Below are 25,215 nucleotides of genomic sequence, written 5' to 3'. Positions count from 1 at the left end.
TAATTATTCTTCATATACAGTACTAAAAGCGTTTGGACAGAAAATAACAACCAAATCAAAATATATAAATGTTTTTAAAAGTTGACACACTCTCAAATTTATATATTGATTGATTTCAAGTGGATCAGTGAAATTACTGAAAACAGATGGTTATGCTCAGATGAGTTATTGCAGATATCAGTTCAAGCATTTTCTGTGTCTCAATTGTTAAATCCAATTTCTTTTCTTATATATTTTTAAGAAAGATGATTTCAAGCAGACTCCCTAAGTAAAGCAACTTTCTCAGAGTTATCTGAGCATCAGATACAATTTCTACATACTGCCGGGTGTGTCACAAACAATTCAACACGTTTCACCCCCATGATAATTCCTGGGATCTTCATCAGGATGAAAGTTAGTGTTGAGATGTGTTGTGGCAAATGTGATGTTTGTATGAGTTGTCCTGGTTTCGAAGTGTGGGTTAGGGGCCTTGTTGAGGACTTAGCCAAGCAACTATGATGTGCAGTCTGCTTCGGAGCATTGCTTGCTCGCCTATTCAAATCTGTCAATTTTATTTTGCTTGCTATGCTGTGCAGTATGGCCACTAAACAAAATATGACAAATTTGAGTTATTTCTAGACAATTTGGTTGCTGTCCTATTTCATTCTAAGGCCATATGGCCATTTTGCAAATTTCATGGCGCTCCTACAATGCAAGAGGATTTTTTTTGCGACCTTCAGCTGCACTCTGACGCCCACTGCCGCAACCTTCTGCTGACATTTGGGATATGCATTAGGCATTTGTCAGACCAGAATCGACGACCCAAACTGTCATCTACGAGTTAATATGTCTTCCAGATGACAAGAGAGCCTCAGTGACAGACCCTTGCACAACAAACCTGGAAAACAGATTTTACTCCACTCTGCTTAGGTGGCTAATGTTACCATGATTGGAAGGAGGTCAAGTTAGGAGGGGTGGTCAATGATAGAGTGCTTGTGAATCGAATGTGCAATGTCATTGGACCCCCGTGGCATGCGCCTGTGTTGAGTTCATGTCAGTCACTTGTGGGCCAGGCACAACTGCTGCATCAGGATTTTGTTTCATGAATCCTTTGCAGCCCCGGAACACATATTCCTTCCAGGTACGGCATCACTCGAGGGTCAATCTTGTTACTATACAGCAAACAGACAGCCCTGCACACTTATAAATATCAAACGTGTAAAACACTTTTTGAGACGATCGTGTGGAGACGGGTGCATTTACTCACCGACATACGGTTATTATTGAAAACTTCTGAGGTGACGCAACTTTACTGCTCAGATAGATTTTCTTTTAAATCAACTGGTCCAAACAAATTGGCAATGGTCATATGAAATACTCGTCAAGCATATACTGTGAGCCCTGCAGAAGTCCGATTGTGGACGAAACGCGTTGGCGGTTGCAAAAAACGCTTTTAAAAAGAGAAAAATGAATAAAGGATTAAATCTAAAAACACAAGACGACATCGATTTTTCTTTGGGAAAACAGTTTTTGTCTAAAGCTTACTTTCTGTGTATTTTACACGTTTGATATTTATAAGTGTGCAGGGCTGTCTGTTTGCTGTATGGTATTGGGGAGACCAAGTGGGCTGTTTTTGGTTTCTCCACATTGGGACCTAGGGGATTGTGTCTCAAGCCCTTTTTGCACCTTTTTTCTGTTTAAAAATAATAGGGACATCAAGACTGGTGCAGGTATCTATGCTTTGATCCCCAATTTTGTATGATATCAATATTGTTATTAGCCTGTTCAGACTGGATGAATATCTCTAGTGCAGAATTCCAGGACGATATGTCTAGTGACTCTGTTTACTTTTTATCCTGGAGTCCTGGATTTGATTCCTGACGTAGGCACATGGACCAAACATATCGTGATTCTGAGTAAATCACTTTATGTCCATATGTCTCATCTTGTAAATATGTGCAATTGTGTAAATGTCTGAAGTAAAATAAATACAGTCCTGTCATGTACCACATCGATCACATGTTTCTACCCTCCTTGTCATTCACACCCTGGTTTCTGTAATTTGGTTTCAATCAGTTTTAAGTACAGCAACACACCTGTTTATGATGCACCTGCTGCAAAAAAGATGTTCTCTGGAAAGCACCATTTCTTGGAGCTAGTTGTTTGCTCTTTCAAATGCCTAAAAAGTTATCAGCATGGTAGCTGGTGCATTCAGGGGTGCTTGCTTCTCTGAGCTGTCATGGGGCGTCTGCTGACGGTGCCTTCCTGCTCATCCAGATCTGACCTCTGGAGCTTACACACATTTTGAAAGATTCACTTGGGAAGAACGCCAAGCACTCAGGTAAAGCAATATTTCAACCCTGCCTGATAATTGTGCTTAAAAATGAATCATCTGCGACTTAATTTCCCCCAAAACACTTACATTTGGGACAGAACTTCAATCCATCCTGTGAAGTGTCTTTTTGCACATTTTGCCAGAATTCATTATGCACAGGCACCAAAGAGTTCATTTGGGGACGCCTAAAGGTATAATAACACATCTGGGGATACTGAGGTGTGAGTGGCATAGCCAAGGCATGAAATGTGCTCATTGGCATGCAACCCTTACTGGATGAAGCAGTGGGAGCCTACATTCTCCAATGGGAGACACGCGTTAAATGCGGTACGGTAAAACTAACACCACAGGTAATGGTATATGCAGAATGCATTTTCACTAGTGCATTATAAGTAGGGCTCCCAGTTTTATGGTATTTATGTTTTCAACATCTCTGTCTGTATTTATCCATATTTTTTTTTGCCGATGTTAGTGGTATTAATCCATATTTATTTTATGTTTTGAGAATAAATGGAGTTGTAAAATGGTATATTCCACGTTTATTTAACTGATAAACATGCACTCATACTTTGATGCATGTCACGTTTTAGCAATTTAAGCAGCCAAATATCACAAAACACTACCCCAAGAGGTAAATATTAGCATTATATGCAAACATATGTTAACATATGCCTGTATTTAAGGGAATCTCATCTGTTTTTAGATCCCCATGGTGTCTATCTGCTTAGCAGTTGGTTTGGAATTCATGAAGGACAACAAGGAGTGTCACTCACAAGAAGCACAATTTTCTATATTTTTCTGCTTTTAAAAATAAATACAGACAGGAAATAAGTTGTTTTCTGGCTGCCTATGAGAAGGGTTCGCGTGGATGAAATGCTGCGCCTTACTGCTTAACCTGGCAGGTCCCACTGGTGATACAGATATTCATCCTTCTCTGGTTTACACTTATCCAGGAAGAATCAATCAGGATTTTTTAATGAATCTTGGGTGTGATACCACTATTCAGCCTCCTCTTCTTCTGTGTGGCTTACGCTTGCCCACAAGGATATTCTAAGAAATCTCTAAACCCTGATGAAGTCCCTTATCTGGGCGAAACGCGTTGGCTGGGCTGCAGTTTGATGTTGTTGTCAGGACTGGTCCCCTAAGATTTAAACATGCTGTCTCACCATCACCTTTTGGGCTAAGAAGAAGGGTCTGGAGACCATCTCAATTGTTTGCAGTTCATGCTCTCCTGCGTCCTCGAATTAATTCTAAGATGGCGGCCACCATCTTTTCTTGTGCCAGTTAACATTCTAGTGTTCAGGGCAAGAAGGAGATTAGTGTATTTAGTGCACGCGCGCTTGGCGTGCTGCGCACTTCAACTGTTGTTATTGTAGCGTAAGGTAACGTTTCGCCTCTTGCTTCCTCTGAAGAATCTTTCTCCTCAGGAGAGCGGCGTTTCTGTTGTCATTCGCGCTCTGCCTGACTCCCAGTGTATGTTTGGCAGTAACTACTGGGAAAACCCCAGTAAAATTGTTTTTCGTTTTAACATTGGCATTCCCTGAAGCACGGGCATTTTTGGTGAGTGTCCCCCACCCTCTGAAGCGGTGTCCAGCATATTCAGGGGATCGATAATCACAAGTAAGTCTTCATCATTCTACTCAGGGAGAAGTCTCTCTCTAACAGCCTCAGATTATAAAATCGATTTGGGAACTTTCATGAACTGCAGTTATTTACGAGCAGAGCTTTTGAGGCGATGGTGCTCCAGTCACCTACAGAACTCCATATACGGTGTACAGACAAAAGAGACATTAGTATTTCTGCGCAGTTAGCACCTTCCTGAGGACTTGAACCAAAACTATCTACAGGCGTAGTGAGTGCAGCGCTAAAGGAATCTTCAAGCCTCTCAGGCTAGAATCAGTAAATACAAATATATATATACTTGTGCTAACCAACCTTGTAGCGTTCAATCCATTTGTGACCTTAAGTTAATGTAAAGAGAGAGTGAAGATTCAAGATCATCACACTATGAAAGACAATTAATTAGCTCTTCAACCAAGCGCTAAGTGACAGAGCGAAACAAAGCATACACACATTTAAGCCTTGTTATCATATGCAGGGCTATTGAGAGAAGCTGTAAGCCTTGTTACCATTGCAGGGCAAGAGAGAAGTTAGACCGCTGTATTAAAAAGGTAATTAGTAGTAGTAGGTTTTGGGATGGGTGCTGATACTAGGGTTTAGCGTTTGAAGTAGTAACTCTGTTCTTGTGTTCACAGGTGTTCGTGGCAATCCTAGTGGTTACCTGAGAGGAGAACAACGCAGTGGCAGTCTCTCTTGTTTATCCCATTTCCCCTTCCCCTTCTTCACTGCAAGAGAAAATATTTCACTGGTAGTGGAGTCTGGAATTAGGGATTTGCTCTTCTGCTCCTGTGGAAACCAAGTTACAAGGTGTTTGGTACTTGACTAACTGACAGATGTGAAGAATAAAGGCAATCTTTTTTGGAATATCATATCATATCATGGCTCCTGCATTATATTGGATCTATAAGAAGAAATAATATGTTTGAGTAATCTAGATTAAGTGAACTATCAGTAAAAACATTGACTTCAGAAGCACTCCCTTTTGAATACTGTTTTTCACTTGGTTTATGATTTCGAAGCAGTAGGACCATTAGAAGACTGAGTGCTATTGCATACATATATATATATATTTTTGCAGATTTATATAGCGCGAACTTGACCCGAAGGTATTGGAGCACTTTAAATGAGCACCGGTTACGTTACACATTCAGGCACGGGGAGATTAAGTGATTTGCCCAGAATCACAGGATGTGGACGCGACCCCGAGGCTCGAACCCTGGTTTCCAGCACCAAAGTCGGCAGTCTAGCCGACGGACCACATCCTCTCCCCTGATATTAACAATACAAAACGCCTGGGAGGTCAGTTAGAGCGAATACTGCTCTTTTTGGGAATTGATTGTTTTCTGTCTGTATTTTTCTGTAAAAATCAGTACAAACAGAACAAGCATTGGCATAGCCAATAGGTCTCGCTTTTGGGACCTTAGAAGTGTTTAGTTTTGCAGCCCAATATCCTTGGTGCAACAACATCAGCTGTTGCATGTCTAAACCTTGTACCTTATAAGTGTTTAGCCATGCAACAGTTGATGTTATTGCACCAAGGATATTGTGCTGCATAACTAAATACTTAAAAGGTCCCAAAAGCGAGACCTATTGGCAATGCCAATCCTTGTTTTAAATGGATTGTCTCTCTGCCAGTTTATGTTATGTAGGTCTGTATAATGCTCTCTTGTAGCCTTAACTGATGGAATGAGCTTTGCATGTGTTGGTTAAACTGTTGCGCTTTCAAACATTTTGATACGTGTGGGATAATGCGCTGCAGATCGCTCAATTAATTTTAAGATATTTTAATTTATATACCATTTTATATTTGTTTTAGGTTGGTGTTCTGTGTTTGCTGTATTGATTTAATTAATTGCTATTTATTGTAGATTTTTATGATATTTGTAATTGCTTATGTCAATGAATTGAATAATGTGCAATATTTCTGTAAGAATGCATTTCTTGGAAATAAAGAGTCTGATCTGATTATAAATGTGTGCATTCATATATAGCAAACATATATTCCTGTTCTGCTGAGGCCACCCTCTTCACTGACTATAAAGATGGTTCTATATTTTGAATGAGGCCATACAAATTGCACAGAAAGGTATACTTTGCAAAAGTCTATGAAATTTGTTGCAGCTTCACAAAAGCTTGCAATCTTTGTCACGTCAGTATGAAAATCATGAAATGTGGGGAAATATATGTCATCAGCAAGTCCCGTAGTGATTGCAGGCAGCAAAGAAGACACGGGCACAGACCAGGCTACGTGCAAGTAGCAGCTTTATAGGCAGGTAACTGAGTTGCATTACGTTAGGAGTCACGAAATGCGTGTGTTTTACGGTGAACGTGAAATATGATGACAGTGCAAACTGATTAACTGTAATTTTGCTGCAGAGAATGACATGCACAATCACGACAATGCCCCAAATCGTGGATAGATATCTGATGCCGAAACGGGAAAGGGTTCCGAGGACAGTGAAAGAAGTAAAGAAATGAGAGTGGTGGCGCAGTGGGGGAATAAAAATGTGAAGGAGACGCGTGAACTAGCCTATGTTCGCATTAAAGTCTGACGAGCGTGGGAGCTAACCGCCATAAAGACGGTGAGATGCGAGTGCGATCTCAATGAAAGATAGGGCTTATGGCCTAATCACAGCGCAGTGCTGATTAAGGGAATCGCATAGGTAAAGCACAGTGGCTTGCATGGACAGGCTGACGCACAATGTAACCCCACAAACATGTCCCAACTGTATGTAGTCCAAACGGAAACCCCAACAGTAGACGGGGCAACTAGTGTGAAAACAGCTAAGCAGGGGTGGAGAAAGTTAATACAACTGGACGCTAATTGTAACAAATTAAAGAATTAAATAATTAAATAAAAAACGGGCACTGTGCAGCAAGTTACCGTATAGTGAAAAAGATCTAAGAGTGCTTAGTGGTGTAACGTTATATACAGTGATTATATGCCAAATGCGACGAAAAGAAACAAACAACAAGCACCAGAAAATGTCTACTGTCTGAGGCGGCATTGGCTTAGTCGGAAGTGAATTGCTCCTTGAAGAATTCACATCAGATGCTTCGGAAGATAAGAATAACAAGCTAACGAGGAAGGAGGGGGAGAATGGAGGGGGAGAAGGGAGGGGGGTAGTGAGAGCAGACAGCAAGGGGGTGGAGGAGGATTAATGAGCCATGACAGAAAGGCAGATGGCGGCTGCGGGCGTGCACGCTCACGTGCACTCAAGTTTTAGGCCACCAAAAGCCTCTGGTGGCACTTTTAAAAGCCACTTACTAAATGTCTCAAACAGACAGCATGCGCTGTCTCAGGCGAGACCTAAAAATGGAAGCCTTAATTATAGGTCATCTAATATAACCCTTTATGTTTGAGAAGGAACATGCCAAAATCGATGTTATTGCACTGATTTCAGTATGTGATTCCTGTTTGTGAGGACAAGCTCCACCAGGCTTGTTCTGGTGGGATTGTCTTTCTCATACAGATTCCAAAATGGCGTCCCACTTAGGACCTTTTCTCCGCTCAAGGTGTCGTCAGCATTTTAGCTTGGACACATCTGACAAGGTGGTGCTGAGAAACCCTGCATTGAAAATTGGGAAATACATTGCAATAATTTGTATTCGCACACCTCATATTTTATTGCTGCTGCAACATTGAGGGCACCGTAGAGCATTCGTATGCCAATGACTATATGTTCTTAACACAAGGCTCCAATGCAACCAGGAAATAGGTGTGTTTTGAAACGTTCCCCATTCAAAGAAGCGAACAAGAAATTTGCAGTTTACAGCACTTGCAAACCAAGTCAAATGTGTAACGAAGCCCGTAGGCGCAGTTTAATTCATTTAAAATCAGTATTGATGTGGATCTTGTATTGTATTTTTTATGGAAAGCGTTTCCAGTGGCGGCCTGTGCAGGTAAGCGTGGTGAGGCAGGGGTGGGTGAGTGGACGTGACAAATGACGGAATAGGGAAAATAAATAAATAAATAAAACCCCTTACCTTGCGCTCACCATATCGCTGATTTGGTGATGCGTCAAATGTAAGGTAAGTGGTTTTATTTATTTATTTATTTTATTTTCCCTATTCCTTCATTTATCACTTTGCCCCCGCCCCACCGCGCTTACCTGTACAGGCCACGCTAGAGCATTTCACACCTATACCATTGTAATACAAATGTATGTGCACTGTTTTGTGTGCATTGTTCACGTAATTGCCTGCATTGTCAGTCAGCTGTATCCCTTTTTTTCGATCCATGATATTTTTTAGAACATTTTAAGTCGATCTGTTTTTCACTGACTGATTACCTGGATGCAATGTACAGCGCCCTGAAATCTGACTAGGTGGACTTGGCGCTCTAGAAAACAACTGTTAAATAAAAATAACATAAATAAGTTCAGAACCATTATTATAAAAGTGAACAGAGACTCTGGGGGGGTCAGTAACATTTTTTCAAAGAGCCCCATTTGTTATTGTCTCAGAGTCAACAAAGCTGGGACCCACGGCTTAGCAGAGCGCAAAATTGCTTTTCCTTTTGCTATGGAAGATCTTCACACTGTCAATTTCATGCAAACAGAGAAATCTAGAGGAATACAAATTGAACATTGTTTGAAGAAGGCCTTTCTCCGCAGAGAGGGAAGATATTGATTCTTTAGTGGATTATAATGTCAGAGCGTAAGCTTACTAAAGGCGGGTGTACTCGGCGCCTTGGTGATCTGTGCCAAGTAGAAATGGAACCAAAGTGTGCTGCATAAGTGAGGGAGGTCTTCTAGGCACAAAGTCAGGGCTCGAAAGCTCATCAACTATGCTCTTGGGAACAGAATGTATCTATAAATGCTTTGTTGTGTCAAAATTTCCAAGTATCGAATGGCAGCTCGAATAAAGACCATGAAAGGAAGAATTCTCTTATTAGGGTTACATTTTGGACTGTGACACTAGAGCAGCAAGCATTGAAAATGCAATAGGCCTCGCCTTTTATTAAGTTAAAGCCATTTGCTTTGCTAATGGTATTATATAGCAAAGCAAATGGCTTTAACTTAATAAAAGGCGAGGCCTATTGCATTTTCAATGTTTGTTCTATGCACTGTTTACCCAACAGCATTCCTTGGCAGAGCTGGGGGAGGGGGTAGGGGGCCAGAGAGGGGTGGCAGGGACTTTCGGGCTTCATGTTTACAGTGCAGCGCTTGAGAAGCGAGCAGCAGAGGCAGGGCTCTGGACCGGGGTGGGAACGCTGGGTGGTGGGGAGGGAGGAAGAAATATGACCCAACATGGCAGCTGCAACCGAGTGCAAAGCACTCTCCGTGGGCAAAGGCATGGATACCCGACTGCTTAGGTGCATTAGAAATTGCAAATATAAAAGTTACGTTTCTTTTTTTTTCCAGCCGGGTATCCGCTACAAAGCTGACCGGCCAGCTCCAAGAAACCATTTGGGTCCCAATGAGTGCTACGCACGTTTAATGCGAACCTGTAGGCGTCGAGTTGAAGACAAAAACAATGCACTGTCCAAGCAAAACACCCAAAAAGCGCTGGTGGCTATGATGCAACACATACGAAAAAATGTAATGTTTTTTTTTGAGGGGATGGAAAAGCAGCTGACAAGCGGGCCTAGTAACCTTGAGCTGACGCTGGATAGCACACTTTTGGACATTTCAGCAACTTGGCTCACGGCAAACAAATACTGCTAACCTCCAACTTGTTTGTGTGTTTTTAATCAATGAGTGCCTATTCAAGATGCCGGGTAGTCAAGGAGGCATCAGCAGTGTGCAGCGAAATCTTCTATTGTCGAATATTTTAAAGCACCAAAGCAAAAAGTGACTAATGGATTGTACTGAAAACTTCAGATAGGAATTATTCACTAGTTAGCACTGGTGCAGGTGACCATGCACCCGCCGAGAGAGGAGTGAGGGGCACATACGCACTGGAGTGAGGAGGGGGTCGTGTCCCTTCAAAATAATAGCGAGAGGTGCAGCACTCACAACAGGAAGCTCATGACGGCAGTCGGGTCTCCTTTCTTCGTCACTTAACTGCACACCAAACGAAACAAACTCAGAACGGGTAAAGGCGGGGGAGCCTGGAGCACGGCAACGACTTTCGGAGCCAAAGACAACGCAACCTCCCCGCCAACAGCAGCGGAAACCAGGGCGAGAAACAGAACAAGAGATGATACAGAGAGGGGGTGAGAATTTCAATGGGAGATGAGATTAGACATGTAGAGAGAAGTAGGGGAGAAAGAGAGAGGGGCCGCATGAGAAATACGGGGTACAAACAATGAGAAAGGGAAGCTAAGAAAGACATGAACGAATGGGGAGAGAAGCCATCCCAGCTGGACTGGCTCGCGAGCCGTCCCAGTTGGACTGACTCGCATGACTGGTTTCTTATCTTTATGGGGCCATGTGTTTGGCCCCATAAAGATAAGAAAACCTTTTACGCCAGCAGTAAGTCGGGGCAGCCAGTCCAACTGAGACGGCTCTAAAAGCGAAAAGTGTATGTCACGAGATGCCCCTTTCCAATGGCTGGCCACCGTTTAGCATAAACGGTGACGCTAGCCAATGGAAAGGAGGGGCGGGGCTTAAAGCCCACTAGAGAAATCTAACCAAAACATTAAATCTCGCCAGCGAGACTGCGCATGTCTGCGCAGTCTTACGCCAGGCGAGACCTAAATATAAACGTCTGGGTTTGTAAGAGAAGTTACTGCTGAATCTAAAATAATTTATTGATCAGATTCCTACAGCAGACCTTTTGACAGGTAGCTTTAGACGCATCACTTTTCAGTAGTGGGTGACAAATTGAAAATGTAACCTTATTGTCACTGATTAGGTTTTTTACCTTAATAACCTACATTTCCAGTGTTTTCTCCCTTGATAACCTAGAATTCCGGTACAAAACTTTGAAGATACCTACGCTGGCATGCTCTGCCTCCATGTCCAGAGTAGGCAGTCCACTTTACCACTGGAGGATTACTTTCAGTCATGAGTAATTACACTAAGGCTGGACAAGCTGGATGCAGAGGTGACTATGATGTTGTAAGTGCCCCACATCCTACCTCCTTGTAGGTCAGGGGTATGTGCTTTTCATCTTCAAATTCCTGAAGAAGGTGTGTGACATATTAAGGTAATTAATAGTGATGAAACATGTCAACCTTGACATGAATGGTGGGTTTAGAGCCTCTTGCTTTTAATCTTGTTCAGGGGAGGCATGAATAAAGATTGATAGCTGACCCTTAGGCAATTTTAACCTGTTTGTAGGGGCCTTTGAATCATACAATTTCACACAAACTCTCATGGGGGATTATGTGAGTCTACCAGTTTGCACAGATCATCTCAGCATTAGGGGGAGGAGATCTAAGAAAAGGTTTTTCAAAATTTAGATCATCTCACCTCCCTGCCTGTAATTCTGTCTTTATCCATATTTCTTTAACCATATGTAGGATTTGATGATGAGCGCAAGGGTGGGAGGGCAGAGTCTATTTCTTGGGTGCAAAAATGTGGTTTATGAATTTTCCAAGGGATTCATATGTACTCCAAAAGAAAGTGAGTGTTTGTCTCTTTATGTAATAAAATTATAGCATGCGTAGACTGACTTCCTTCTTCACCTTACACATCGAGGATCAAAAGTTATACCCATATGTACTTTTTAACGGTCTGGTTCTCTTTGCTTTATTGTCGTGATTAATTGGGAGGCATTTATCCAGTAATTATGTAGAGAAACAAAATGTGTTTAAAAATTGCATCATCTGTTACAAATGCTCTAACAGGGTTTTTATGTTTTGTTGATGCTAGTGAATGTAAGCCTCAAAATTCCAACGTGTTGTGTGTAGTCTGAATAGCATGCTGAGGTTGGATTTTGCCTTAGAGACATGAAGCAGAGAGGTTTTGTTTGAGTGTATAAGACGTAGAGTGATGTTTTATTGTGGGTAAACAATTGGGTGTCCTCTCTTGCACTCAAAGGTTGACTGTGGAGGTTTCACATTGATATGTGGACCCAGTGAACATGTGAAAATGATATACAGATGTTTCAGTCGCATGTTTCTGGACATCACTTCAGTTTGGTACTCCAGAAGCACTCTATTAATGTGGAAGAACTTTGCTGCCCATCATGTTTCTTTGTTCTGAATAGCAGGCAAGAAAATATGGTGCAGGGGCAGGTGACCTTGGCCCATCTGGAGCAGGGGAAGGATAGCCAGAAATAGACAGGAACAGACTCGAGGAATAGCTGATTTTGTCAAATTCTATTTTAGGCCGTACACCACTTTGTCCCCACTTTCCTTTGTCCAAAATTGGTGGATGAATTTACTCTGATGAGTGGGCAATCCTTAATACAGTTTAGCCTCACCATTATTTCTAAGTGGTCCTTCTAAAGACTGGAGCTCCGCTCAGGGTCCTTTAGTACTGTTGAACACATACAAATTACTCTAACTGACCATCCAGTGGTCGATGAAGGTGCACGATGATGGGAAGATGGGAAGAATTATGTAAGGGGATGTTTGACTTCACCAATAGGTGAGCAAGGAAGCACTTCCTTTTGGTTTAGTTACCCTCACACACCCTAGTGGTGTCATGCTTCATCATTGTGTCACCCCGATGCCTATAAGTCGGGGTGGGCTCGACCACAGTGCTGGGAGCTCTTTGAAGAAATTAGAGACCAGGGGGGCTGAAAGATTAAAAAACTTCAGGCAGATCCCCAGTTTCCCTTTATTTTTGGGTCTGTCTGGGTTAATAAAATTACTTAAAATATGGGTCTTGTTGGGAGTATTATGGTCCTAAGACCCTGGTGCCAACATGTTTCAGTCCGTGCGAGGCCGTGAAGGTCCTGGACTTTCTTCAGGGCAAAGTAGGCCACCCTGGAGGGCAGAAGAGGGAATTCCCTATCCTGTATGTGAAACAAGGGCAGAGTAGCTGTTCCTTGTGTGAGTGACTGATTATTTAATCTGTCATGCGTAGTACTCCATCTGAAAAGAAAACAGAAAACAAAACAACAACATACACTTGTATGAATACTCCGTGGTATTTCCAAAATGCTGTGTCCCTTAAGAGTACTTTGGAAAGAGACCGACACCTACATGTGCAAAGTGAGTCTATGACATTGTGGTGTACTACTCTTTTCCAAACATGTGCCACTCGTATCCATATCTGTACATAATTATATTACGTGACAGATATATCGTGTGGTGGCGATTTTGCTCGCATACTGACAAATGATTCATGCCAGTTGGTGCGTACTATCAAAGTAAACATCTCCGTATCTCGCTCTCGTACATCACTCATACCGTGTCCGTGAAGAAACATAAAAACTGAAATCATGTGCAATTATTGTAAACACACATAGTTGAAGTGTTAACAGTGTACACATACATTTATCCTTACCCGAAATTCGGAGAGTTCCCGTGTCTCACGGGACCTCAGGGCTTGTAGGGGTAGCTCTATAGTAAAACCCTATCGTTGGACCCCAAGGGGGAGAGAGAAGTTTGGAAATGAGGCGTTAGGGAAATGGCTCTACGGGTGTAATCAATGGTGGCACCCCATATGAGGTGAGACGCGTGCGTACCCGAAACCCTATGTGCGTGCCCCCGACCTACTTCATCAAGAGTCCTGCCCAGCCCGTACACCGGTTTGGTTACGATCCCCGGCTTGTGCATCGCTAGATCGGCAACCGGTGGATTTGTACTTCCGTATTGCGCGGCAAAAAGGTAATTGGTCCTCTATGACGCAAAATACTGAGATCACATTACTCATATCGTAAATGTAGAGGGATGTAATATTATGAACATTAATGATGCTCGGTGTGAGAGATATATCCACTTTTATATATCCAAAATGCGGCGTAGAGCCCCACGGTACTCGTAGAGTCTTGATGTTAGCACATCCCGTGGTAAATAGTCACTCGACAGTGAGGGTTGATTGTCAGGTCGTTATCAGATGACAACCAAAACTGTGCAAAGGTCATATCTGTTGTATTAGATGTTAGCGTGAACAAAAATGATCACAAAATATTATTGTTAGGTACACAAAGGTCTGTTTAGATAATATGCCACAGGACTATATTTATTTGCGGACAAAAAGGTCGCGATGTAATGGCAGCGGGTACCTATATTGTCCAACAGGTAATTTATGTTAATATCCACCCTCCTGATGCTAGTCATTATGAGGGGGCCTAGATAGAAGCCGGTTAGGGTAAGTGGACAGTATTACCTATTTAGTTGACTCCAGGGTATGCAATCATTGAGGCCCCTCTCGTGGGTCTTCAAACGATATACCCATCGTTGTTCTCGCTCAAGGAGTTTACGCTGTTGGTTACCAGTGGTTTTGACCTTCGTCAAAGGCGGGATTTAAATCTGTTATCCCCCTTCGATCAAAGCTTATCAAACTTCCCACAGAATCCTGATCCCTCCCTGCAGCCACCTCCACTCCTTACCAAGTGCAATAGGTCCCCTTCCAGCCACTGCTTCCATCCTCGGTTCTTGACCTCTCCTTTCTGGACACACACCAGCTTGTCCCCCTCCCAGGAGACTGTGGTCTGAAAGGGAAGAGGTGTACAGGTGAAGCGGTTCACAGTGCAGGCTCCTAGTGCTCACCCCATCTCCACGAACACCCGCGATGCCCCATGGGTGTACTCTATACTATATGCCTATCTCTACGTACACCTGAGATGTCCCAGGGGTGTACCCTGTACTATATTCCTCTACTTCACGTAACCTGGGAAGTCCCAGAGTTGTACTCTGTGCTATCCATCTTTATATACACCTCCAAAATCCCTTAGGTGTTCTCTGTACTACATACCTCAACTCCAAGTACACCTGCGATGTCCCATGGGCGGACTCTGTACTATATACCTCAACTTCACGTACACCTGCGATGTCCCATGGGCGGACTCTGTACTACATACCTCAACTCCCCGTAACCTGCGATGTCCCAGGGTTGTACTCTGTACTGTCCATCTTCATATAAACCTCCAAAATCCCTTAGGTGTTCTCTGTACTACATAACTCAACTCCACGTACACCTGCGATGCCCTTAGGTGTACTCTGTACTATATACCTCAACTCCCCGTAACCTGCGATGTCTCAGGGTTGTACTCTGTACTATCCATCTTCATATAAACCTCCAAAATCCCTTAGGTGTTCTCTGTACTACATACCTCAACTCCAAGTACACCTGCGATGTCCCATGGGCGGACTCTGTACTATATACCTCAACTTCACGTACACCTGCGATGTCCCATGGGCGGACTCTGTACTACATACCTCAACTCCCCGTAACCTGCGATGTCCCAGGGTTGTACTCTGTACTGTCCATCTTCATATAAACCTCCAAAATCCCTTAGGTGTTCTCTGTACTACATAACTCAACTCCACGTACACCTGCGATGCCCTTAGGTGTACTCTGTACTATATACCTCAACTCCCCGTAACCTGCGATGTCTCAGGGTTGTACTCTGTACTATCCATCTTCATATAAACCTCCAAAATCCCTTAGGTGTACTCTGGACTACATACCTCAACTCCACGTACACCTGTAATGTCCCTTAGGTGTACTCTGTACTATATGCAGGGCTACTGGAATAAAGCGTCAGGACGGGGCCAAATTATGCGGCAGGGTTGTATAAATTAAGGGGCAAGGGCAAACTATGCAGCATAATGCAGCACATTTTGTATAGTATTGCTTCAGTATTTCATAATTTTAAACTTGGTAACACTCTCTGGGCATTGGTTGCACCTCATTAGTACCAGTTTAACACCCAAATATATCAATAAGCAACATAAAGGTGACTGGTTCAGCTTTGGAAAGGGCCTTCCACTATGCGGCAACACGTCATTGCATTTATACTAACTTTTTAACCGTTTGAGCTAGAAACTATTTTTTTTTTGTTAAAATCTGCAGACTATGCAACAGATGATGGGTTGTGTGGCAAATGCGGCAAATCCATGACTATGCGACAATCGCTGTGGCTGCACACACGCATAATTCCAGTGGCCCTGACTGAATGCCTCAACTCCACGTACACCTACGATGTCCTACGGATGGACTTTGCACTAGAGGCTCCGGTGGGTGACCTGTCCCTCTGCCCTGTATGTCCCAGGGATGTTCCCTCTACCTATGTGCCCCAATGTGCAACCCTTATTTCCTTGGTGTGCTCACTGTTCCACTGTCCTCTTCCAGCAGGGCTGTCTCCTCCCCTGCCCATGTGTTCCAAGGGTGTTTGTATCACAAGGTAGAAGGGAGCAATCGACAGGGGGAGTAAAGGAAGCTACTATTGCTGACATCTACAGGCGGGCACAGAAGGGTACCTTGATATTGCTCCATATATGGCTACACATGTTACGTGGAGGAGGTACACATAGGTACACTGGTTCAAATCTCTATGGCAGATACATGAAAGTACAGAGGAGCACATCTCTGGAGCAGGTACAGACATGCACTGGTGAGGACTTACCTATGGTGAATACATGAAAGAGACACCGTGGCAGTCTTGGGAGGGGGTACAACAGGTAAAATGCTGCAAGTCCCCCAGGTGGCTACAAGACCAGAGTATAATGGAGGACTATGATGCGGATACATCCGGTGACGATGATGTAAACGTCTGAGGCGAATGCTCGAAAGTACAATAGAAGACGCCTATGGGAAGTGGAAATGCAGGTATTGTGGTACAGGCAGGTCTGGGAATGGAATGGAAGCTGATGGGGTGCGGCCCTGAAGTACAGCGGAGGAAGTTTACGGGGTGGGCCCATGCAAGGACTGGGGTGCTTATTGTGGCCCTGGTGTTTAGTGGGCAGAATCGGTGAAGTCAGAGGTTTGGCTGAGTGACACCTTAGTAGGTAAATGGAAGTAGGCTGTGTGGAGGAAGTGGTGTCTGGTGAGGTGAAGAGGGCTTTAGATGAGAGGGGGCTTGAGATGGGAAAGGTTTAGAAAAACAACACATCTAAAGAGGGGGCCAGAGGTACCTCTAGGGTGGGTCACAGATGTAGCTGTGAAAAAACTCCTAGCCCATAATAGGGTGTTGGTGTCTTGACATGTTTCCGAAGTTATTTATGTTCCCACAGAATAGAGGATTTTGGAAAAGGTGAGAGATTTTTCTAGACTGTCATAGGTATCCTGTAAGTTGCTCTTTGTGGGTGATGCAAACGTGCTTGGAAGAGACCATAGGCTGACTCTTAAACCATTCCAGCTCAATCCCAAGACAATGGTAGTATTAAGAGGACTTCAGTCTCGAGGCCACCACATATTAGGAGAAGTGGACTATAGTGGTGATGCTTAGAACTCTTTTTTGATTAGGTCATTGAGAAATTATGTAAGACAGACATTGTGCATGCACTGCTGCTGTGGGAGGCTTCTTAGCTGAGCACAGGAGCAGACACACACAGTGAAGAGCCAGCGTCATTATGCAGCAGCCTGGCGGTCGACCCTTGCACTGCTAAGGGGTGTGGTATGGGCCATTTTGGTTGGTTGTTCACTTCCGGCCCAGCAATCACTCCCTGATCATCATGGATGGTGAAAGAAGTTTTTCATAGATTTGAGGTGGTCGGGGGAGGGAGGAAGGTGCAGCCGAAGTAGCCCATTGGATAGAGAGAATCTCCCTGTTTCCCCACCACTCACAGAAACTACAATCCAGATAGGGATTCTCAGATTCACACCCACACAGACAGTTAGTGGGTTGGTGAGCTGTTTTGCCTTTGTGTGATAGGTAGGAACGATCTGTATGACATGTCTGGGGTTGGGAGCAGACAGGCGTGATAATAGCAGGTTATCTATACTTTCTTGTTTTGAAAATTGTCATTGATGGGTTTTTGAAGATGAATGCTCATGTTTTCCCAAGTCTGAGCTGTGGGGTGAGACTCGCCTTGTAAGCGCAAGGGAGTCTCACCCATGACTCTTCGGCAGTGACTCTTGCAGACATTGTAAATGGGAGTTCCAGTCTGAAACACTGCATCCTGGACGGTTGCCTAGCGTTGCCTCCAAAACAGATGACTGGGGTGATCGTCTTCAGCATTAAGATTATGATCCAGACAGTGTCTTCAAATACTTGGGTACTCAATATTTTTGTTTCCTGCTGGTGGTATTAGATCTGTCCTCCCTCTAAGTGCTGTCTTTCTCCATATAGGTTCTCTCCAAAACTAAGAAATTGTGATTCCTTTGAGAGTCTACCTGCCCTTTTTATGACTTTTAGGATTATGATCGAATGTTTCATAAATCAGGATATGACCCACTCGGACCCTTACATAGTATTACACACACTATTTTCTTTTCAGTAAGTAGTATTAATGTGTAACCCAGGTCCAGGGACCCGATTTGCCTGATATGCCATTAAAATGGATTAAAATAGTGGCCCAGGGAGGAGTGTTAGAAGGGATTGGTAGGTGGACACCTTTGAGGTTAACCATATTGGGGATTTATATCGGGATGGAGTATTGCTTAGGTTTGAAGACCAGACTGAAGAATTTGATATAGCTAGAGGATCATTTTTAGCAGAAGCGGTCCGTGGAGGGAGTTCGGTGGGGCAGTGAGGCGGGGCGGGGGAGGGGCAGGGTGGGAATTGCGATGCAGCGCGCGCAAAGGAATTTGTTTTATTTATTTAAATGTGTACTTACCTCCGTTCATCCATATTCCGGTGCTTACATTTCCCCACCCTGCCCCTCCCCCGCCCCACCTCACTGCCCCACCGAACTCCCTCCATGAACCGCTACTGATTTTTAGTACACAGGGCATTGGTTGCAACAATAAGGAATTATTGGAGAAATGGAGATGCTGAACCTGCCACACATCAGGTGTGTCAACAGCTCTGTACAACAACAGGGTGTGTAAGAGAGGTCACAAATCTATATCGTGCAATTCATGCAAATATTCTTTCTCCTGTTGCTGAGTTGAATATAAAATGGGAGAAAAACTTAGAGCTCCAAATTAATGATTTGGACTGGGATAGGATTGTAGCTCATATACCAGTTGTCTCTAGAAATGCTAGGGTCAAATTAATTAATTTCTATATCCTGCATAAAGCTTACCTAACACCTGGCAGGATTAACAGGTTCTATGTGACTGATGCTGCAAAGTGCCCTAGATTTGGGGAGTTGAGGCAGAAATTATCCACATGGTATGGTCCTGCCCTTCATTAGCGTGGTTGTGAAAGGAAGCAATAGAGCATATTAATGGAATAACCTTACAGGATATCCATTGTACACCTTTTGTCTGCCTCAAAGGGAGATACCCTCGCCCCAAAAATAAGAAAACTACTACTAGATTTACTGACTTAAGTTTGATTCTGGCAAAACGAGAATTAACTATGCACTTGAAATCGGCGCATGGTCCTTAAATTACTAGATAGCGTAAGGAAACGGTTAAATTGACAAGTTTGGAGAGTGCTGTGTTGTTCCGTGAGATAAAGAGAGGGCAAGGTAAAACTGAAAGGGTTAAAGCATGGGAACACCTGGTGGATAGTTTGTTGGCCCCGGACGCAGATTAAGATTCAACGAATGGCTCCCTGAGTCCTTGCAGGTGAAAGAAGGGGAACCTAGCTTAATTCAGAAATAGAGGGTGATAACGGGTACTACTGTGATATACTGGAGCATGTGGAATATTTTGACACTTTATTTATGACTGCTTTACTTGATATGGGGTAACTGTGGGTGCGGGGATTGATATTACATAGGTTTATTGTACTAATTCCAGTAGACCTACAACATGTGTGAAATTCGCAGTACTTGAAATATGTTTGAAAGCTTGTGGATGCATGTGATATGAGATATACTGATTGTCCTTTTTAATCTATTAATTATAGTTATCTGGGTATTTCTCCTTTTTAATCTATTTATTACAATTATCTGTGTGCATCTCCTTTTTAAATCAAATTATTGTATATGTAGGGGCCGATTCACAGAACTAACTTAAGACAAAATCCTAAACGTACTACTTTTGGTACAGAAGTTAGGATTTTGTCTTAAATTTGTCTTAGAACAAACTTAAAACAGACTTAAGACAGACTTAAGACAGACTTAAGACAAACTTAAGACAGACTTAAGACAGACTTAAGACAAATTTAAGACAAAACCCTAACTTAAGTCTGTCTTAAGTCTGTCTTAAATCTGTCTTAAGTTTGTTTTAAGACAAACTTAAGACAAAATCCTAAACTTCTGTGAATACCAAAAGTAGTAAGTTTAGGATTTTGTCTTAAGTTAGTTCTGTGAATCTGGCCCGTAGTGCACAACATTTATGATCTGTAATATATGCCTGTCACTATTGCACTAAGGTCTATTTACTGAAACTAATAACAATTACTTCAAACTGACAAAAAAAAGTAGTATTAATGTGTAAGTTCTTTCTGTCTATAATTTGTGATACCTAATGTATAATTTTAGGTGCTCTGACGCCCCTTGCGATCATGTTTTCATGTAATAAATGTGTGCTAATAGTCAGGAAAGAGGCGTGTGCGCTATGGACTGGTAGTGAAGATTGGAGGTGAGGGGTGTGACTACTAGTGAAGGCTGGGGGGTGAGTGATGTAATTTGTATTAATGTCTAGGGGTGTGGTGTGGCGAGTACTGAACACAAAGGACTGTTGTGAGGTGACATTGCAGATTGAGAGGTGTGTAGTTTGACTCGTAGGGAGGACAATGCGCGTGTGAAGTGAGTCGTACTAAAGAATGGAGAGTGGTGTGAGTGGTTGTAAAGACTGAGGGGTGAGCGATGTGTTTGGAGCTAAGTCTAGGAGCGAGATGAGACTGGCAGTGAAGACGGCGAACGACTTTTACAACGCGGTCGTTACACCGCGATACATTTACATCGCGGTCATTACAACGCAAGTCGTTGCAACGACTTGCGCTGGATGGCGCTCTACACTAAGGAATAGTATGATTTACTATTCCAACACCTTCCCTACTGTTACGTAGGCTGGAGTTGGAATAGTAAATCATACTATTCCTAAGTCTAGCGCCTCTAGGGCAAGTTGTTGTAACGACTTGCGTTGTAATAACTACAATGTAACGTACCGCGATGTAAATGATCGCGTTGTAACGTCACATATTCAGTGAAAACATGATGTAACTAGTAGTGGAGATGTATGTGATTTGACTAGCAGGAAGAATTAGGATGTGGAATGGGAGTAGTAGTGATAACTGCAGGGTATCATATGAGTGGTAGTAAGAGTGAGGGGTATGTGATGACTAAGCATTGAGTAATGTGACTGGTAGTGAAGACTGAGGTCTGTCTGGTGTGAGTGGGAGTGAAGACGGAATGGTGTGAGATGTTACTGAGAGTGAAAACTAGGAGTGTTGTGTGACATAGTGAGGACAGGAGTTGTTGTGAAGTGACTGAAGAATTAGAATGTGGGAAGAGTGAGCAGTGTATGATCAGTGAGGGGTGCGACCAGTGGTGGAGCACATGGGACTTGCTGTGTGATTGGTGTTTAGGGCTGGGTTGTGCATGGTGTAAGCAGTACTGACAACTGAGTGGCGAGTGGTACGACTGACAATAAGCACGGAGGGATGTGTTATCTCAGTGGCTGTAAAGACTTGTTGGTGTGTGATGTCACTGCCAGTGAGAAATGAGTGGTGTGTGAAGTGACTCCTAGTGAAAACTAGTGAGTATGTGATGTGATTGGTAGTCAGACTGGATGGTGAGAGATGTGTCTGCAGTAAGGACAGAGGGCCTTGTGTGATGTGACAAGTAATGGGGACTTATGAGTGAGTGATGTCACTATCAGAAAGGACCGAGGGGAGTGTGATGTGACTGACAGTGAAGACTGATGGTATGTCATGTGACTGGCAGCCAGGGCCGGACTGTCTACCGGGCGTTTTGGAATGCTGCTGAGCTGGGGGCTGATTTTGTTGATGGGGACCTGCGTGTACTGAACGAAATTCGTTTTGCTTTAATTATTTCGAAGTACACGCATGAACGAAATCAGCCCCCACCGCAGTGAAATCAGCCCCCTGCTCGGTGGAATTCCAAAACGCCCGGTAGTCAGTCCGGCCCTGCTGGCAGCACGGACTAAGTGGTGAGTGGTGTGACTAGTATTGAAGACTGAGGGTGTGTGATGTGACAGGTAGTACAGAGGAGTGTGCTATGGTCGGTACTGAAGAATTATGGGGGTGACGTGGTTGGTGGTGGACGCTGAGCTATGAAGGATGTGAGTGACGTTGAAGACAGGGGGGAGGGGTGTGACTGGCAGGGAAACCTATGAGTGTGGTGTGACTGGTAGTGAAGACTGAGTGCTGAGTGATGTGGCTGGTTGTGAGGACTGGAGTTAGTGGGATGTGACTAGCAGAGAAGACTGTGGGTGAGGGGGTGACTGATAGTGAAGGCTGAGGGAAGTGTGATGTGACAGGTAGTTAAAACGAATAGAGAGTGATACACTGGGCAGTGAGGACTGAGGGGTGAGACGTGGGCCCTGCAGTGAGGAGGATTGTCGGGGAATCAGGGGGGCACATATGGAATGGGGTACCTCTGCCCAAGAGCAGAGCTGTGGTCGGGGATGTGCTGGGAGTAGGGCCTCCCTTTGAAGAGTGGCCAGCGGTGACTGACACTGGAATGTGACCCGAAGGTGGAAGGTTGTGCAAGAGTTTGTCGTGCCGTGCGGGTGGAGACAGGGCAATAGAAGGAAAGAAACTTTCTGAATTATTTTAATATTTCTGTGAAGTGAACATTATAGTTTCTCACTGTGAAGTTTCGCTTTTGCTGGGATGTGTGACTCTATTGTGTTGTGCACAGCAGACCTTTGTTGTGACTAGAGGTGGGTGAGCCACTGAAAGCCCGAGCCAGATACCTGCCTCTGGCTCAGCTCGAGGTCCTCTTGGACCCCCGAGCCGAAAACGAGCCGAGCTTTCACCTGGCTTCTGCCTACCATCCTCGGTCAAACGTCCTGCACCAAGAATGAAAGACGAAGCATTTATCTACGATTCAAAGAAGGAAAATGTATTTAGTCTCATATTTAAATTAAGAACTACCCCTCAACACAGGGTGACACAAACTAAAGTACTAGGATGAAACATTCCCGCACGCTACAGATTTTATGTTTACATTTTGAAGTTACTATTTCATGGTTTTGCATGGGGTTTGTTACGAGTCAAACATGTTCAGGGCTCGGCTCGGGCAATGGCTATTGTCTCACCTCTGGCTCGGCTCTCTGTTACGTTGCTGGCTCACCCACCTCTAGTTGTGACACACTGGTCCGGTGTTAGTGGTGCGCGTCCTCCCGGCTCTCACTGTGCATATGGGTTTGAGGCTGTATGGGTTTGATCTGGGATCAGGCTGGGGGCTGGCGATGTGGCCTGCGGGGGCTCTGTCCTGCGGGGTCTCTGTCCTGCGGGGTCTCTGTCCCGCGTGGTCTCTGTCTGCGGGGGCTCTGTCGTGCGGGGATTCTGTCCAGCTCCATTGAACATTTGTGACTCCATCGTCTTTTTTCGTAACCATGAGTGTAGTTTCGGTGGACTACATTGCGAGGAAAAGGGCGCGAGACACTCAGGAGTGTGATGTGGCTTCCCTAAACCCCCACCCCCTTGTACCTTCTGTTCATTTTTAGGTCTCGCCTGGCGTGGGCTGCGCACATGCGCAGTCTCGCTGGCAAGATTTAATGACTTTGGGTATTTTCTGTAAAGGGCATTAAGCCCCGCCCCTTTTTTCCATTGGCCGGTGTCACCGTTTATGCTAAACGGTGGCCAGCCATTGGAAAAGAGGTGTGTGTGACGTTTTAGTTCGGCTTTCTGAGCCGTCCCATTTGGACGGGCTCGTCTGCCTTCCTTGTGTTGTGAACGTTTTCTTATCTTTATGGGGCCATGTGTTCCAAACACATGGCCCCATAAAGACAAGAGATTGCGTAGTAGGAGACGTCACTATTCTGAAAAGTTTCCTTAATGATTATTGGTCGTAAGTCGGCGGTGCTTTCTATACGGAGAAAGTTGCAAAAAGGTGGAGGACGAAGAACTTTATCCCATCCTCACACTGGTGTCACCTACAGTTTGACAATTTTACAGAAAGCCTGCACTCCCGGTCATTACGAGGTTATTTAAAGAGGTTTCTGGAGCAAATCAGCTAAACGCCGTATAGCTATCATCTGCTTCATCGCCAGGCTGCTCATACAAGAAAAAGTGGCCAGGGTAGCACACAATAACCCTTTTCTGACCGGCTGGACAACTACGCAGATACCGCTCTGGGTCACCTTAAGCCTGCCAGCAACGAGTACAGTTCTTCGTCCCCCACAGCCCAGATGGAGGATTCATTGGGGGTCCCAGGGCTGGCAGGGCCCCACACCCTCCGCCCGCCGCAGCGCCATCCATCTTCATGCAGGCTCGGGTTCCCAAAGCAGCCCTGACACTAATTGACTTTGTAGATAAAGAAACCCGATAAATATTTAACAGTCGCTTTCTGATGATGAGGGGAAAACAGCAAACCAAGGTTCGGGGCAGAGCGCGAGGAAACCGAGCGCGCGGGTCGTCCGAAAACTATCACAGCAGAAAAGGCTCTGCCATTCTCACTCACTCCCTCGACCAGATCGCCCAAACATCAGATGCCTTTTGGTGTTTGATGATTGGTCTAGATTAGAACTTTTATGACTCGGAGATAGTTATAACTAATCTATTTTTCTTTCCGATTTCAATGAATACCCTTTCTATTACATATTTTTTTTTACTTATTCAAAAAATTATCTGACAGAATTATAAAACAGCTACTCTGCCGTAAGGCTGCATCAGAGCGTTAAACGCGGAAGCAACATACGGAATATAGATATATATATATATATATATATATATATATATATATATATATATATATATATATATATATATATATATATGGCGCTCTTTCCTTTTCAAACGAAACATTGACATTTCCTTTGTTCTAATCCTAAATTGAGTTTTCCAAAATTGTTTCGCCCCTGTTTTTCTTCAATACCGTTTTTTTAGGTGCAAGAAAAATTATGAATAAAACTTCTCGCCTTTGGCTTTAATTTAATTCCATTTCTCAGTGAAAAGTTGAAAGACATCCGGCTTGGTTTTACCCTGCGCATTTCATTATTTGTATCACCATCCCGCCTACTTGCTGGCTGATTTATTATGTGTATTTGCGCTAAGTAGCCAGACTTTAGTTTCATAGCGAACGCACATTAAACCAGACTTTTAAGAGCAGTTCGGATATCTCTTGAATAACTGAGCAGTTTGTAAGGTCTTTCTATTTAGCCACACGCTCTGCATTGGGCTATTTTACTCAACATGGCTTATAGTCGCAGTGTCATTACAATATGTTTTTCTATTCCTGGCATACGCATATCCTTACTGAATACCGGGCGTAACTCTCAGCTGCCAAAAAACAAGAGAGTGAA

At 43.8% G+C, this 25,215-nt stretch overlaps 1 protein-coding gene across 4 annotated transcripts in view; it reads right to left on the bottom strand.

Moving 5' to 3' along the window:
• RBP5 (retinol binding protein 5) overlaps positions 1–25,215 on the bottom strand; it is a 56,019-nt gene that overhangs the window by 5,808 nt on the left and 24,996 nt on the right. For 3 of the 4 annotated variants that reach the window (XM_085619879.1, XM_085619881.1, XM_085619882.1), the window contains exons 4-5: positions 14,330–14,431; positions 4,596–4,720 (exon numbers count right to left, since the gene is read on the bottom strand). In XM_085619879.1, coding sequence (XP_085476005.1) covers positions 4,596–4,720; positions 14,330–14,431 — 227 coding nt within the window. The remainder of the gene's footprint in view (positions 1–4,595; positions 4,721–14,329; positions 14,432–25,215) is intronic. The other variant, XM_085619880.1, reaches the window with a different exon arrangement.

Source organism: Triturus cristatus, chromosome 7, assembly GCF_964204655.1.
Source record: "Triturus cristatus chromosome 7, aTriCri1.1, whole genome shotgun sequence".
Classification (NCBI taxonomy): domain Eukaryota; kingdom Metazoa; phylum Chordata; class Amphibia; order Caudata; family Salamandridae; genus Triturus; species Triturus cristatus.
This window is presented reverse-complemented; position numbering and strand designations above follow the sequence as displayed.